This window comes from Archocentrus centrarchus, chromosome 23 (genome assembly GCF_007364275.1).
Source record: "Archocentrus centrarchus isolate MPI-CPG fArcCen1 chromosome 23, fArcCen1, whole genome shotgun sequence".
NCBI classification, from domain to species: Eukaryota; Metazoa; Chordata; class Actinopteri; order Cichliformes; family Cichlidae; genus Archocentrus; species Archocentrus centrarchus.
Window position 1 is genome coordinate 8,578,103 of NC_044368.1, and position 17,655 is coordinate 8,595,757.

At 39.9% G+C, this 17,655-nt stretch overlaps 2 protein-coding genes across 4 annotated transcripts in view; both read left to right on the forward strand.

Moving 5' to 3' along the window:
• golgb1 (golgin B1) overlaps window positions 1–4,657 on the forward strand; it is a 30,408-nt gene extending 25,751 nt beyond the window's left edge. The window contains exons 17-20 of one of the 2 annotated variants that reach the window (XM_030719733.1): window positions 1,170–1,270; window positions 1,362–1,433; window positions 2,183–2,273; window positions 2,384–4,657. In XM_030719733.1, the coding sequence (XP_030575593.1) occupies window positions 1,170–1,270; window positions 1,362–1,433; window positions 2,183–2,273; window positions 2,384–2,521 (402 nt within the window). In that variant the 3' untranslated portion in view covers window positions 2,522–4,657. The remainder of the gene's footprint in view (window positions 1–1,169; window positions 1,271–1,361; window positions 1,434–2,182; window positions 2,274–2,383) is intronic. The other variant, XM_030719734.1, reaches the window with a different exon arrangement.
• A 2,686-nt stretch (window positions 4,658–7,343) lies between these two features.
• hcls1 (hematopoietic cell-specific Lyn substrate 1) lies at window positions 7,344–17,327 on the forward strand. Of its 2 annotated transcripts, XM_030720209.1 has the most exons (16): window positions 7,344–7,473; window positions 8,203–8,286; window positions 8,387–8,460; window positions 10,411–10,534; window positions 10,677–10,787; window positions 12,369–12,423; window positions 12,514–12,624; window positions 12,712–12,822; window positions 12,913–13,023; window positions 13,106–13,161; window positions 14,609–14,678; window positions 14,810–14,970; window positions 15,058–15,237; window positions 16,447–16,606; window positions 16,685–16,753; window positions 16,875–17,327. In XM_030720209.1, the coding sequence occupies exons 2-16, from the start codon at window positions 8,203–8,205 to the stop codon at window positions 17,009–17,011; spliced, it is 1,614 nt and encodes a 537-aa protein (XP_030576069.1). In that variant the 5' UTR covers window positions 7,344–7,473; the 3' UTR covers window positions 17,012–17,327. The 2 variants fall into 2 exon arrangements, with proteins under 2 accessions (XP_030576069.1, XP_030576070.1); XM_030720210.1 differs by lacking the exons at window positions 12,712–12,822; window positions 12,913–13,023.
• The last annotated feature ends 328 nt before the right edge of the window (window positions 17,328–17,655 follow it).

A 17,655-nucleotide genomic window follows, 5' to 3' on the forward strand; every position in this document is an offset into this window, starting at 1 on the left:
TTTTCCCTCCGTGTAGTGTAACATAAACACAGACTGTGTGTAAAAGCTGGATGTAGTTTCTGTATCTGAAAAAGTGAAGCCAGTATAAAAGTACTCGCATCCACAGGTTACAGAAAGTCAGACTGTGTAGAAGTCTATCTGGGGATTTATGCTTCAGTGGGAATTTTACGCCATGACCACAAACCCCTCTGAAACCTTACGACATAATCTTCGTTGTAACATGCGACGTAATCTGACGTGCACTAGAAATGTAACTACACATCGCACCAACGCAGCCCGCAACTACTGTGATTGGCCTGTTCAGTACCGTTGACCCTTCCTATGCATTTCCAGATATTTTTTTTCCACAGTTTTTAAATTTATGAGCTATAGAATAATGTAATATAAGGAATAACTGTCACAGTATCAATGCAAGGACTCACTTACAGTTGTGTTCAAAATAATAGCAGTCCAACATGACTAACCAGATCAATCAATATTTTGATACATTTTGTGGACTGATGAAAGTAAGATTGTTCTTTTTGGGTCCAAGGGCCCCAGACAGTTTGTCAGACGACCCCTAAACACTGAATTCAAGCCACAGTACACAGTGAAGCATGGTGGTACAAGCATCATGTCCAGGAAAAACCAAGTGCACCTTTACTGATTCCATAGGAATTAAGATGGCAAGTAGCGGCCACCTGCTGCTAATCAGATGTAATTGTTTAATTGATCGCCAACAAGTGTGAGCACCGCTATAAAAACAGAAGTTGTGGCAGTTTGCAGGGCTGGGGCATTCAGGTTGTGTTAACACAATGCTGCAGTCTTCCTAGGAGTGGACGCCCGAGCAAATTCACACCAAAGTCAGACCGTGCAATGCTCAGAGAAACTGCAAAAAACCCGAGGGCTACATCTCAGACTCTACTGGCCTCAGTTAGCATGAGAAATGTTGAACTTCTTGACAGCACTATTACAAAAAGAGTGAACAAGGATGAGTTGTTTGGAAGAGTTGCCAGGAGAAAGCCTCTTCTCCTGTGCTTATGATGTCTGATAGCAAAACACTCAGATCGAGACTTCACTACCCAATTTGTGACATTACACATGAATATAAACTGTAGAACCACCAAGCCACAGGATAGAGATGTTAGATTTCCTGTGAATGATCTCTGAGATGATATTACCTTCTGCAGGGCACAGAGGCAGTTTCTAGCGCTCCCGGAGCCCCTCAGGAGCGAAGCAGCCTGCTCGAGAGCCACGCCCACATGGCTGAGGTCAAAGAGCTACAGCGCAGGTACTGCGAGGTCCAAACCTTAACAGAAATATGAAAATGACCCAGTGGGATGGATGGATACTGATTTTTAAATTCTGATTTTTAACATCAGACTAGATGAAGAGATGCAGCAGAGAATGGCTATTGAGGAGCAGCTGATGGCCACACAAGACCGACTTAAACGGTATGAACTGCAGTAAAAGATAATCTCCCACTGGGAAATTAAAGGTGCTATGAGAACATTTTTATATTACCTGTGGATAAAAGGGGGACGGCCCACTTGTAGTAAAAGAAGTCATTGAAACTTGACTGTCCAGTTCCCCATACCTCTGTGGTGCTTACTGGTGTCTTTAGCCATATTGATATTCAGTTTTCTAATTAGGTTTAGTCTAATTGCACTGCCTCCCCAACACTGACGGGCAAAATTACCAACCAGCGTGTAAACACATGGGCAGGTAGATGCTAAAGAGATGTTTCATTCATGGCAGTGAATGTAGGGGCTTCATATCTCTGGGGTGTGTAAATAGGCAAATTAACGGTGCCAAGAAGGTTAATTGGTTGAGTTTGTTATCAGAAGTGAAGCTGGGCCCATCTTAGAAGTGATTTCCTTTTTGAGTTGATCTGGATCTGGATCCAGTATTGACTGCAAAGGAAGGATTGGAATGATTTTTACCAGTGGACGGCTCTTACTTATTTACTTAGGTAATGACTTTAGGCCTTGGCTATTTTATATTCCGTGTTGAATTATGCTGCTCTGATATGTTAGAGTTTTGCCTCAGTTACATGTTTTTAATTGTATATCGCTGGTATTAAGAATGAGCAAACAGGGCACATTTATGTACATCAGAATAATTCATGTTCTCCTTTTTAAGCGGAGATAAATTTGCTCAATCAACAGTAATGACAGCTAATGTCTGTTTTTATTATTATTAGCCACAGCGAGGCTAAATGGCACTCTGCACAAGACGGGGATTCCTCAGAGACTGCCGTTTTTATCGAGCCGCCGGAAGGAGCTGTCACTCGAGTAAGGCGCCGCTAATGTTCTGTACCACCTCATCTGTCACCCTAATAACTGTAATAATAAAGACTTATGAGCTCAATGTTTCCCTTCACCTTGTCTCTCTCCTCTCGCAGACCCGGAGAGGCGGTCCCGGTTTGATGCGGATGCTCCGAGTGGCCTTCTGCTCCCGTCAGCGCACGCCTCTGCTGCTCAGCCTCTACCTGCTCACTGTGCACGTCCTGCTGCTGCTGTGCCTGGGTGGATACCTCTGAAACCAGCTCCCTTTATGATAAACCTAACAGATAAGAGGTGAAGAGAGCGAGAGAGGAGGGTAGAGAAAACAGTTATGTGACCCGAGCCATCAATATGATTTATATTATGTGTAATAAATTAAAGAAGGGTACAAACAAATGTTGCACTTTATAGAAGTTTACCTTTTGATATCTTTGATTTTAATCATTTGGTTGTGGTACTTTTGAGTGCGAATGGTATCTTTCCAAAACCGAAGCAGAGAGGACATAAAGGGACACGGTTTTAACTTTCCTTAAGAAAAGAGTTTTAGGAGAAAATGAGATCCAGAAGTGATTGTTTTAGGAGATGGAGATGTTTTTGGCTTTCTTCTTGTGCCTTTAGATATGGATATACCATAAGCTGTATATAAAAGATATGCAGTCTGTGGCTATAACCTGAAAGGGTCACTTTAAGTTCTACATTTTGGGAAGCTTTTAGCTTTCTGGAAGCGTGTAAGTTTTTGTTGTGAGACTTTGAAATGACTCAAATCTAATCCCCAAGTTACCGACTGATACCAAAGTCCTTCTGGATGCAAGTCTTGGCATTTTGGTGGTCTTGAAACACCTCTGGGCACTTACCTGAGCATTATCTAAATTAACTTTTATTTCAGCTGCCACTGGGACATAAAAATTGCATGAATAAAACCAATGGATGCATCTGATTTTTTTTTTTTTTTAAACTTTGTTTTAAAAGCATTTTTTTACCCTGGAAGTTGCACTTCGTCCACTATCTTTGACCTTAATTCAGGCTGCTTTGAGGGCCATGTCTCTGTCTCATAATGTATAGCATCTGTATACAGTCTAAAATACGGCTAACTTATAGAAAAAGGCGAACTGGTTGGGGAATTTTCCTATAATCCGGTTAAAAAAACACTTGTATTCACCTCTATATGTCAAATATATATATCTCTAAGTTAAAAAAAAAAAACCCTGCAATGTAACAACAGCTTTCTGTTTTGGTGTTAGGTTAGCTCTGAGCTGTTCATAGGCAGCCAGAAAGAAAGTTGTGACCAAGAACCAGCGTTTTTGTAGATCAGATAAACCAGATATAACCTGTTAATTGTTAACTGGCTCGTAGCTACTGCCTGCAGCAGAAACACAAAGATTTTCTGTAGCTAACTCCACCAGAAAGCGGTGAGCCTCTTTCTCCAAATGCCAGCTCTTCTTTTTTTTTTCTTTTTTTTTTACGATGGCTTGAGGTTCAGGGTGTGCTCTTCTAGTCTAGTTTCTTCCTAATCTGCTCATCTCATGCACAAAAACGGAGAACAGTGCAATTTCAGTTACTTGCACATTCCTCTATTATGCGTTCCCTCCTTCTCTCTTTTTTTTTTTTTTAAAGAAACATATTAATATTTGTAAATATCAGCTGGATGTGGGTTTTCCTCTTGCACGTCCAATATGATTCCCTGCCCATGCTCCTGCTGCAGATTTAGATTTTTTTACAGTTTGCTCTGTACATTTTATGGGAGATGAAGTTGCCTTCAGGTGCAATGTTACCACAGTGAGGAAGACTGCTGTGATTTCTAATGATATCTGTCCCATTATATTATGGACTAACAAGGATGTAGCATAACTTATATTTCGAACCCCTCCTCATCTTCTGTTTAATCGTTGTGAAACTCTGAATACGTCACACCTTAAACACACACTTGCATTGTAAATAACTGTTTAAAGGGCTGTATAGAATAATAAAGTCTCATTAAAGTGTTGGTGGTTTAGATCAGGGACCAGTCTTTTCAAGAATGAATCTTTTTCTCATTAGCGTGTCAGACAGTGGAAGGTTTTAGTGATTTACATTAAGAGGTTTGTTTACCCTTTGTTTGGGCTTGGTTAGCTTTAAATCGCTTTCTTTACCTTTGAATTAATAACATGATTCAGATTAATTGGCTTTTTATATTGGAAAGCCTGTTTACCCGACCAAGTTCTCTTCTGAGAGATCAAATGAAGCTCAGGTTCAGACCAGCTGAGAGAAATGGTGGCACACTGTAACATTTTGAAATGCACACATTATCTATAAAACACTAGAAATGCTTTTCTTTATGGGAGGAGGATCTGTATACATGTACACTCACTGTTATTGCTGACACAACAATCACAGCTTTTAATAAAGATATTTTTAAATGCAAGTGAAGTCTGGGTGAAAGTTGTTTGTCTCTAGCATTTTTCTTTCCTTGTATGGAAAAGTCTGCGATTTAAAGAGAAAATAAACATTCATCTTTTTCTGTATCAGTGAGTAAACATGGTGCATGTAGTTTATTTAATGAGTAATTTTAAATAATTTCTTTTCATGTAGGTCTACAGATGTTTTTGTAGATTTTAGACTGACATCTAAATTTCTGGGCTTTAATAATAAGATATATTTTATTAATCCTAGAAGGTAAGGTTAAAAAAAATGTGTGTGTTTTGTGTTTAAAAAAAAAAAAAAAAGCTCAAATGGAAAAACTAAAGGAGCTAAATAGAAATTTAAGCAATAAAACAAAATGTGTAAAAATAAAATATGAATGTAATAAAGACTTCTATAGTTTTAAAAAAAGAAGTAAATATTTAAATATTACAAATTAATTAAAAGTGGCTTATCAAAGATATTTCAAATTCAATAAAGGAAAAATAAAATCTATGGTTACTTTATTAGGTACACATTTCTAGTACTGGGTTGGACCCTTTTTGCCATCAGAGCTGCTTTAATTCTTCAAGGCACAGATTCAACAAGGTGATGGAAACATTCCTTGGAGATTTTGGTCCATATTGATTGATCGACAGTTACTGCAGGTTTGTTAGCTTCACATCCGTGATGTGAATCCACCACACATCCCAGTTGAGATCTGGTGACTGTGGAGGCCATTTCAGTACGAACTGCTCATTGTCATGTTCTACAAACCGGTTTTAGATAGGTAGGTAGGCTGTGGCATTTCAATGTTCAGTTAATCCAAATTGTGCCAAGAAAATATCCTCCACACCAATACACCTCCAGCCTGAACTGTTGATACATGGCAGGATGGATTTTTCTGGTCTTCTCTTGTCCAGTTTTGGTGAATCTATGTGAACTGTAGCTTCAGTTGTAGCTTACAGGAGTGGCATCTGGTGTGATCCTCTGCTGCTGTAGCCAATCTACTTCAAATTTTGACGTATTGTGCGTTCGGAGATGCTCTTCTGCATACTTTAGTTTTACTGAGTGGTTATTGAAGTTTTTGTTGCCTTTCTATCAGCTCAAAGTAGTCTGGCCATTCTTGTCTGACCTCTGACCTCAAGTAATTTTCCAGAGATCTGCCACTCATCGGATATTTTCTTTTTTCCTGACCGTTCTCTGTAAACTCTAGAGATGGTTGTGTGGAGAAATCCCAGTAGATCGTCAGTTTCTGACATACTCAGAGCAACAAAGTCACTTAAAACATCTTCCCCATTCTGATGTTCAATTTGAACTTCAGCAGGTCCTCTTGACCATGTCTACATAGCTAACTGCATTGAATTGCTGCAGTGTGATTGGCTGATTGGATATTTGCATTAGCAATCAATTGAACAAGTGTACCTAATAAAGTGTCTGGAGAGTGTATTTTACACAATGTAGGACAAGAACAGCAAATATTAGATTAAAGGTACTTTTTTGTGAAAATCTGTCTTAAACAGATGTTTTAATGGCTTTAGTGTGGCTGTCCAACCAAACATCCTTCTGTGTGCTTTGAAATTATTTTGTATTTTTATCTTGAAAGACAACTTCTAACTAATCCAGTGTTTCTATGATTCTTCTTAAGAAACTGCAGTCTGTGCTCTTCTAACTACCAAAATAATTACACTCACTATCACAGTGACTATGCAGTGCGTAAAAATGTTGAGCTATATGATAAGCTTGAATAGGGTTGGCGTCTGCTGCTGGGACCAAGGCAGCCACACTGAGTCACTGCGCCATCTTGTGGTTCACAGTGGTATTACACAATAATATAGCCCATTCTTCCAAAATGATGCTAGATGTGTTGGACATAAGGTCATGGCTGTTGTTTCTTCACATGGTGTTTGTAGCTTAAGCTTATTTTAGGTGTTTAACTTAGTTTATTTTATTTACAAATACTAATGTAGGAGCTCTTTAGTCTGTTAATAATAAAATGTTGAAAAAATTGGTGATATTCATATGTTTGTTCATTTTGATTAGTCTTAAAAAGTTGCTAGTTATTTAGATTATTTTGCCCTTGTTTTTCTTTCTTTTTTTGGTCATTTTGACTATTTAATTGTTTGCTTTATTTTAGCAAGGTTATGTATACCCGAGGGAGGTAGACAGGTTTGCTCTTTTCTTTGTTTGCTTGCTTACCAGGGATGAAATAAACCAATAAATGCCACAGATTTTCTTGGGAAATCGACTTCTTTTTCATGCATACATTAGGACCTTTCTCCCATGGTGCAGCAGTGACCCTTTGAATTTGACTTTTCATAAGGTGCCACTGCAAACACTTTTAAACCAAAACCAAACTATTTTATGCAAACTCCAGCAGTTACGTTATTGTAGTCATTTTTTAAAGAAAGGTATGAAAATATATCTACAAGTGGCATCTGTCTTTGTATTAAACTGCATTAGCTTGAAAATCATCTGAGGAGCTTCTGTGTCCTCAAATTGTTCATCATCACATGTGCCTGGTTAATCATCTTGGATTTCTGAGGGTACTTGAATGCAGCATTTCATTATATGTATTTTTTCAGTCATTAAAATGCATTTAAATACTTTTAAAAGCAAAAAACAAACAACAACAACAAAAAAGCAAAGCTGCTGTCGGGTATTAACTGTTAAAATGCCAGCGCAGGTATTTACAGCAACGCGCGTTCACGTGTGCAGGATCCGCGTTCACTCGTCACCCGTCAAGCTGCTGCAACTTGCGTGAAGACCCCGCAGAACAACTTGCTGTTGCATTATTCACCCAAACACGGGCAGACTGCACAACAACTGAGAGGTAATGATATTTATTTGTGTTCAAAGTGAAGCCACTAACAGGCCTGTGTTTGATTTTCCTATGTTGATATTTCCGTTAAATTAAGGAAGTGGATGTAGGCAGACGCAGTTTAAAGTGCTGCACAGTGAGCCATTAGTAGCTACAAATATGACTTTTACAGTTTCATATTTTCAGGTACGAAGCATTTGAATGGCATAAAAGTGATATATTGTACTTAAAACTCAGCGCATACCTGTACTGTGTCCAATATTATAAAAAACATGCCCATTACTGTTACTGTCATTAGTAGCCTAGAATGACCACTTAGGGCAATAAAAGTGTGATAAAAATGTTAGTAAAGAGAAACTGTGGACAGCTACTAAAGAAGAATCAATTCTAAGAGATTATCTGCTTCCCCAAGAAATAAAAACCATTATTTCCAGTTTATTAAAGTGGATCTTAGAATGTGCAATTTAAAAATGTCCTCAAATTACATATTATAAAGCAGTTTTTTCAGTATTTTATGGCCATGCTTTATAAGATACGTGTGTTTCGTTTTGAGGAAATGAAGTATGGCGTTCAAAATAACTTCCTTTTCAGTACTTGAATTTGATCGGAGCTTGTGATTGTGTGTTAATTTATTTTTAGTCATTACATAAACAGAGAATAGTCATTTTAATTCATAGATGAGTCACTGGTCTTCATTGCAGCTGTCCTGTGTGGCTCACAGTGTTTTATTCTTCCACCAAGATGTGGAAGTCAGTGGTGGGCCACAATGTGAACATGAAGGTGGCTGCAGAGGGGGACGACTGGGAGACTGACCCTGACTTTGAGGTACTGTGTACTTCCTGGAGTGTGCATCACTGTGGGGAAGGGCTGGGTAGATTCGCCTCTGTCAGTCATTTCTGATTTTGTGTGTGTGTGTGTGTTTTAGAATGATGTGTCAGAGCAGGAGCAGAGGTGGGGGGCCAAAACCATCGAGGGCTCGGGACGTAAAGAACACATCAGGTGAAAAGATGTGCAGCCTGTTTCTGGAAGTACTTGTTTTGTACATGTAGACGAATTAAGGACGTAGTGGGTGCTGTGCAGCAACAGGAAGAGGAAGTGAGAGCAGAGCAGCGGCTGTCAGGCAGCGAGTCTCTCCTAATATGGATAATGTATGATGATGACGACACTCTGACAATGAGATTTAAACCTCTGCTGACAGGGTGGAACAGATTGTTTTGTGGCTTATTCACAATTAATAATTCACTGGTTAATGAATGTTTGGCAACCTTCAAAGTTGTTGTGTATCCTCATCAAACAGGGAGTATAGTCAGACACTTTAATCATCCAGTACACCACTGGGAAAACCCGCCCATTAGCGGGATCCATTTATTGAGAGCATCTGAGCTTTGTGACCCTGAATTTGATGGCTTGTTAGAGAGTTTAATATTGCAAAGCATTAAGAGTAAACTGTAAAGACCCCAGAATGCTGGAGAGAAAATCACAGCAATCAGATGATCCCCAATAAGTCAGTACTAGGCAATGGTGGGAAGGAAGAACTCCCATTTAATAGAAAGAAAGAGAACCAGGCTCATGGAGGGGGAAACAACAGCTGTGACCATTTGGGGGATGAGGGGAAAGAGAAGAGGCAACAAAGGAGCATAGGACAAGATACAAACTATAGGAGAGAGATGACAAAATATATTAGCATGCAGCAGTGATAAATTCTGGTCAGAGGTTTACACACACTCATCATGGGCATGAATGTCATGGTAATTCTGGGCTTTTATGATTTTTTTATTTTTTTTAAACTGGTCTTTTTCCAGGGTTCAATGATTGTACAGCATGCATCTTTAATGACTTAAAAAAATAAGAATTGGGTGCATAGGAATGAAGTTGGATTTTCTCTGATCCACACAGGGTCAAATATATAAATACACCTCCACTAATATGTGGTTAAATGTCCCTCAGCAAGTTTCACTTGGACCAGATGCTTTGGGTAGCCATTAACAAGCTCCTGGTATAATTATGGCTGAATATTTGACCACCTTTCTTGGCAGAAGTTCATTTAAATTGGTTGGATTCTTGGCACAGATCAGGCTTTTAAGCACAGTCCACAATTTTTTTAATAGGGTTGAGGTCAGGGCTTTGGGAAAGCCATTCAAAAAACAGTTTTTGAGTTCATTGTCCTGCTAGACAATGACAATGATCCCAATCCACCCAATTGTATCAAAGATTCAGTCATCTAGCTGTTGACTTGAGGTAAAGTTCACTTTGTGCATCGTACCAGTGCCACTGGCAGTAAAACAACCCCAGACCATGATGGTACCAGTCGGTGTTTCATGGTTTATTCCTGAACATCCTAACCAATTTCCTTTCATCTGAGGATGACAGTTTGGGTCTTCTTCCAGATCTTGGAAAAGTGGTGACACATCTGAATAACCTGTACTTCCACACAGTTGCTTGAACTGATGATTTTGGAGTCAGCAGTGGTTTAGAAATGGCTTTAAGTGCTCTTCCCAACCTGTGTAAATCTACAATTCTCCTTCTTAGAGTTTCACTGAGTTCCTCGGACTTTCCCATTGTTCTGAATATTAGTCAGTCCCACCAGTTGTAGTCAATCACGATCACTAATAAGAAGTTAATAGGCCATGTCAAGTTCAAGATAAAAGACATTGTAGAACCTTCAGCACCACTTGTTAAAAGATTTAAGCAAGTATATGTATAAATTTGAGCTTGTATGTATAATTTTGACCCTGTGTGAATTAGAGAAAATCCAAAAATAAATTCAAACTTGTGCACCCAATTCTTTTTTAAAGTCATTAATGATGTATGCTGTACAATCACTCATGCTCATGATGAGTGTATGTAAACTTTTGACCATAATTGTTCAAGCACCTTTTGTGTTACTGAATAAGTTCATAGTAGTATATGCTACTGCTATTTCAGTATTCATGTGTTTGGCCCCTGCAGTGTTGCAGAGCTCAGAAACAAGGTCACTGAGGAGCATGAGCAGGTAAAGCAGAAGGAGGACATTCCCAAAGCGTCGTACGGATATGGGGGGAAGTTTGGAGTGGAGAAGGACCGAATGGACAAGGTTAACAAATTGTTCTTGTTGAGAGCTGAAATGTGATATGCTCCTGTTATTTACTGTCACATTTCTTGATCCTCGACTCTGCATCCACTGCTTCTACAAACTGTGTGCTGTTCGTTTAAATGGATGTATCCCTGCTGTCCAGGTGGCTGTGGGTACCGACTATGTGGCACAGGTTGAGAAGCACTCTTCCCAGAAAGATGCAGCGAAAGGGTTTGGAGGGAAATATGGTGTTCAGCAGGACCGTGTGGATAAGGTGAGAAGACAAGCAGACTATTTTACAGTTGGCAAAAACAAGTGAAAGAGAGCAAGTTGCACACACATAAACATATTTTTATTGATATTCTATAACTTAAATGTGATTTAAAAGGTCCCCTTCTCTGTGTTCCTACCTGCTGCTTTATGTAATCAAATGGCAGGATTAATGTACAGTTAAAACTAGAATATATTATACTCTATATTGCCAAAAGTATTTGCTCACCTATTCAGATCATTGAATTCAGGTATTCCAATCACTTCCATGGCCACAGGTGTATAAAACCAAGCACCTAGGCATGCAGACTGCTCCTACACATATTTGTGAAAGAATGTGTTGCTCTCAGGAGCTCAATAAATTCCAATGTGGTACTGTGATAGGATGTCACCTGTACAACAAGTCCAGTCGTAAAATTTCCTCGCTACTAAATATTCCACAGTCAACTGTTAGTGGTATTATAACAAAGTGGAAGCAATTGGAAACGACAGCAACTCAGCCACGAGGTGGTAGGCCACATAAAATCACAGAATGGAGTCAGTGGATGTTGAGGTCACACAGAGGTCTGCAGAGTCAATCGCTACAGACCTCCAAACTTCATGTGGCCTTCGGATTAGCTCAAGAACAGTGTGTAGAGAACTTCATGGAATGGGTTTCCATGGCCGAGGAGCTGCATCCAAGCCTTATGTCACCAAGCAAAATGCAAAGCATTGGATGCAGTGGTGTAAAACACGCCACCACTGAACTCCAGAGTAGTGGACACGTGTTCTCTGGAGTGACAAATCACGCTTTTCCATCTGGCAATCCGGTGGACGAGTCTGAGTTTGGTATTTGCCAGGAGAACAGGGATGGATCAGGGATACATCTAAAGCCTGCAGGACACTGGGCCACGAGGCCTGGATTTGAGAACCACTGCTTTAAGGGAAGGAGAAGGGATCTGCCATTATAAAATAAATAAGGACTATTTTTGACATGTGAATCATGCGCAGCTACTCTAGTAGAGTTCAAGAGTAGTAAGAGGGTGGGAATAAGTATAATGCATCCTTTTTAAGTGTGCCTTTTCTCAATGTGGACTAAAACTATAAAACAACTGTAAATGTCTGACAGGAACCTCAGTGATCAAATTATCCCAGTTGAGCAGCACTTGGTGACAGTGGGAAGGAAGAACTCCCTTTCAATGGGAAGAGACCTACAGCAGAACCAGGCTCAGTGAGGGGCAGCCATCTGTCGTGATTGGTTAGGGGTGAGGGGAAGGAGAAAAGAGGACATGGAGTAGTGGTGTATAAATGCATCAGGAGCCAGTGCATCATGGGAAGTCCCACAGCATCCTGAGCCTGTGCAGCATAACTCAGGGATGGTTCAGGATAACGTGATCCAGCTCTATAAGCTTTATCAAAAAAGAAAGTCTGAAGCCAAATCTTAAATGTAGAGAGGCTGTCTCTCTCCTTAAACCAAACTGGAAGCTGGTCCCACAGGAGAGGAGCCGGGTAGCTGAAGGTTCTTCAAGATATGATCTTTTCTTCCAAAGGGAAGGTTCCATGCAGATGATGCTTAATATTTATTACGATTTCAATCTTTGTGCAGTCTGCCGTTGGCTTTGAATACAAAGGGGAAGTGCAGCAACATGGATCTCAGAAAGGTATGTCTGCTGTCTTATATCTGGTACACATTATTCTCCTGTTAGAAGAACACTAGAGGTTGTCCTAATTCTTATAATTCACTGCTTTAGATTACTCAAAGGGTTTTGGAGGAAAGTACGGTGTCGAGAAGGACAAAGTAGACAAGGCAGCTTTGGGGTACGACTACAAGGGTCAGACTGAGAAGCATCAGTCACAAAAAGGTGAGTTCAAGTTGTAGAAACTGTTACTTTTTATACTATTTGGTTTATATTTGCTTTATCATGCATTTGAATCTTATTTTTTACCAGACTATGCTAAAGGATTTGGAGGGAAGTACGGGGTGGAGAAGGAGAAGGTGGACAAAGCCGCCGTGGGATACGACTATAAAGGAGAAACAGAGAAGCATCAGTCACAGAAAGGTCAGCTAAGATTGCAGCTTTTGTAGGTTTGTGAACCTTTTTCTCTCTGCCATCTGTTTACTTTATTCTGTATGCATCTACATTACTCAGATTACTCAAAGGGATTTGGAGGGAAATTTGGCGTTGAAAAGGAAAAAGTCGACAAAGCTGCGTTGGGGTACGATTACAAGGGCGAGACGGAGAAACATCAGTCACAAAAAGGTGAGAGGAGAACCGCGTATGTGTAATTTATAGAAACAGAGGTGATGTATTCATCACACTGATTAAATGCATCTGTGTTTAGATTATTCAGCAGGTTTTGGTGGCCGGTATGGTGTACAGGAAGACCGCATGGATAAGGTCAGCATCAAGGATGAGATTCTTTATTATTTTCTTTGGATTAATTGTTTAATCTGAAATACAATGGCAGTTGTTTATATGCATGTATCTTTACAATACTTACCTTAAGCCTTAAACCCTTCCCCACTGCCGTATATTGTATGCTCACCTTTAATGGTCTGTTTGTTCAGTAAAATCAGCCATTGATATATTCTTATTTATAAGACCATTGTTGGTATGATCCCGTCTTACTTACTGAGCTACATCTGTCAAAAGAGTAAAGGATGTCATTGTCTTCAGACCGCAGACTTTTTCTATTGTCTGACCAGTTCATACTGGGTTAAAAAAAAAAAAGTGCAGCTCTGCATGAAATCAGTTGCAGAATCAGTGAAATTTAAGGGAGCTGTCATCATGGTAATGAATGTTGCAGTAATTTTGGGCTTTTACTGATTTATTTGAAGCAAGTTGCGCCTCGACCTGACACTTTTGGTAGCCATCAACAAGCTTCTGGCATAATTCTGGCTGGATATTTGACCGCTGCTCTTGGCTAAATTGGTAGAGTTAATTTAAATTGTTTCTGAACATCCTAACCAGTTCCCTCTCATTTGAGGGTGATATTTTGGGTGACACATTTGAATAACTTGTACTTACTTACAGTTGTTTGAACTGATGGAATCTGCAGTTGTTTAAAAATGGCTCCAGGAGACCTTCCCAACTTGTGAAACTCTACAGTTCTCCTTCTTAGATCTTCACTGAGTTCTTTGGACTTTCCCATTGTTTTGACTATTGGTCAATCTAGTGAGGCAAACTGAATGTAAAGAGAAACGACCAGTTGAACTTAATCATGATCACTAATGAGAGGTTAATAGGCTTGTCGGTTTAAAAGACACTGTAGACCCTTCACCACTTATTAAAAGATTCAAGTCTGTGTGTGTATATATTTGAGTTTTTGTGAGTTTGAGTATAAACTTGTGATTACAACTGTACTTCAGGCTAAAAATGTTATGCCTGAACTGTACTGCCCCAGTTTGCCTCTGTGACGGCTTCCTATCTTAGCCTGGACACTTTAGTAAAAGAGATTTTTAATCTTAAGAGAAAAAAGAAAAAAATTCTAAACATTTGCCGCCTTGAGGTGACGTTTGCTCATGTTTTTGGCTCCATTTATTTCATGGTTTAGCCTGAGTATCAGAGGTCCTGAGTGAAAGATTGGTCCAGATGTTCTGATATCATCAGCTGAAATAAGGCTGTATCATGGCCTGTACATCATCCTGATCTGACACAAACAGACAAGCAGCAGATTCTCAAAGTGCCAGCATTTAATTTTTAATTTTGATTTATTTCCTGTGAATCAGTTAATTGCCTTTTTGAGTTTTCTTGCGGGCGTACCCGTCATTATTGAAACATCTCATCTGTACTGACAATTCAAACTACTGAAAAATAAATCACTCTCTCCATTATTAACCTCTAGAGTGCAGCAGGCTTCTCAGACATGAACTCCCCAACCTCTGCTTATGAAAAGACACAGCCAGTAGAGGCTTGTAAGTTCATTTGTTCCCCCAACACAATCACTCACACTGTGCCATCTGTCTGGTAAGCAATTAAATCCAAAACTGTTGAATGATTTCCATGTTGCACTGCATTCATATTCATTTTGGATTTTATTATGCAGCGAGTGCAGGTGCAGGGAAACTGAAAGCACGCTTTGAGAGCATCGCCAAGGCTTCAGACGAGGAGAACAGGAAGAAAGTGGAAGAAGAGAGGGCGAGGAGGCAAGCCAGAGAAAGCAGAGAGCGAGAGGAGGCCAAACGCAGACAGCAGCAGCAGCAGCAGGTACACCGCATTGTAAAAATGTAAAGAGCGATAAGGGTTCATCTCACGTGATTTATGCTCTATTGCTTTCTGTATTGTTTCCTTTAGGAGGAAGACAGCAGACAGCAGGAATCTAAACCACCACCAGTTCAACATGTGGATCCAGAGTACAACAGGCCACCACCAGAAATCCACCGTCACGTTCCAGAGATTCAGGAAATGCCAGAGCCAGAGCCAGAGCCCGAGCCCGAGCCCGAGCCAGAGCCCGAGCCCGAGCCAGAGCCAGTGGTGAGGAACAAACATCAGATGCACCAAGTAACAGCTCATGTGGTTAAAACATAGAACTGGTATTCACTTATCTTTCCTCAAACCTGTAGATTTATTTATCCATTTCAATTGTTGCGATATGAGATGCCCAGTTTCGGAGATATTAGCTCTAAAAATTTTAATCTTGAAGTGATCAAACCACAAAAAATGTCTCTTTATAGAAATCATAAACTGGTTACTGAAAAAATAAATTGATTAAATCTTATTCTGAGCACTTTAGCCCCGCCCGATGTGCAGAAAGAAGTGCCAATCTGCCCGTGATGAGTGTATGTGACAGTGTGTGACAGGATGTAAACATTAATAGTTTTTCCCCTCCCACCTAAGCAACAGTACTGTGTAAAAGTTTTGAGTCAACCTTCATTTCTTTATATTTTGCTGGTAAAATGGGAATGCAGTGATTTATTAAAATGTGCAAACCTGTAGAAATACAGTATATAAGACAAACAGAGTTTGTACAATTCTAATAAGCTTGAACCGCCAAACAGGAATGGTTTTATAGGTGGAAGCCACTGACATTTTTCCCTCCTCAATTTTTCTGATTTTTTTTTTTTTTTTTTTTACTAGTTTTGCATTTGGCTAGGGTCAGTGTCAATAGATGATACCTGGACCCTACAGAGTTCGCACAGGTAGTCCAACTCCTCCAGGATGGCGCATCAATATGTGCCATTGCCAGAAGGTTTACTGTCTCCCAGCACAATTTCAAGAGTATAGAGGAGATTCCAGGAGACAGGCAGTTACTCTAGGAGAGCTGGACAGGGTCGTAGAAGGTTCTTAACCCATCAGGAGGACCAGGATCTTCTCCTTTGTGCAAGGAACAGGGTGAGAACTGCCAGAGACCTATAAAATGACCTCCAAGAGGCCACCGATGTGAATGTCTCAGTGATTCTATAAATTCTTTTCTGTCTGGTGAACATATGAAGTTCATTTAGATGATGCTTCAAAATAACAGAATAAATAAGCACCCGGAGGCATTTGGAGATGGTTGATGAACAGTAAGTCTTGCTTCCAGAAGTCATTTAAGATTTAAACATTTTTTTTTTTCCTCAAACTGTCCATTGGTCCATCTCACAATCCAGATGAATATAATACTGGCACATCACACGCTGCAGAGACTTGCACTGAATCTTATATCCAGGATTTGAAATCAGTGGCTTTTTTTGCCGTTTTCAGGAGGAACCGGAATATGATGAGCCCCCGGCCTTGCCTCCACGCTCAGATGAGTTCACAGAACGGGACGCCCCTCCCCTGCCTGACAGATCAGCAGATGTGGATACTGATGAAGGAGAGTATGAAGACATTGGTCATCCCCCTCCTGCTCCTCAGCCAGAAGGTCTGTCTCTAAGCAAAGCCAGGAGTTAATCAGGATGCCTTCAATGCTTAATGATCATTAATCTCTCATATCTTACAGCTGAGGATAACGAATATGAAGACCTGTCTGGTGGCCAAAAGGCAATAGCAATTTATGACTATGAAGGAGGTATGATGCTTCATTTTTATGTTTCACAATAAACGTGAAATTATGGACACATGAATGTCACACTTACACCATGAGGAATAGCTGATCTGGGATATTTTGGTTTGCTTTCTTTTTCACACAGAGGCAGATGACGAGATCTCCTTCAATCCAGATGATATAATCCATAACATAGAGATGATTGACGAGGGCTGGTGGAAGGGACAGTGTCATGGACGTACTGGTCTGTTCCCGGCCGCTTATGTTCAGCTCATCAAGTGAGCAACACGCTCCTGAAGTCTATTTTTGCACAAGCTTCACTTAATTATTAGAAACTTTTTTTTTCAGTTTTTTCAAGAGAAGGAAGAAATTTGTATTCAATGATTAAATCACATTTTTTTAAAAATCAGCTGATTTGTGTATCTCGCTTTAAATGTGGTGACAGAAAAAGCATCAGGACGACACGTTGACCAAACCTAATCAGACCTTAACTGCAATGAACTGATGTTATGTGACCTCAGATTTGCACTTTGCTACTGTAATCATACTGTTATGACCTGAAACAGTTCTGCTATTCTAATAAACAATTCCTGGCAAACTGTGGTTTGTCGTCTTCTGGTGTGGTTACCGTGGTATAAAAACACTGGTTTGTGGACCTTCAGCTGATCATCAGCTCAGGTGTAATGAAGGCGAGCTATTGTCAAGGACTTGGCGGCAGCGCTTGTTCCACAAAAACTTCAATGTTGGCCATAACTCGAGAACGTCACCTAAGATGTTCAAATTCACACCATAGATGCGTACTGTTCAAAGTGAGACCCATCAAACGTCACACACTTTTTTCACTTTCCTTTTTTCCTAGCAACACACAAAGAAATGTGGAGTGACTCAAGAAGAATGTATGTAATCAATATAAAGAATTAAACCAG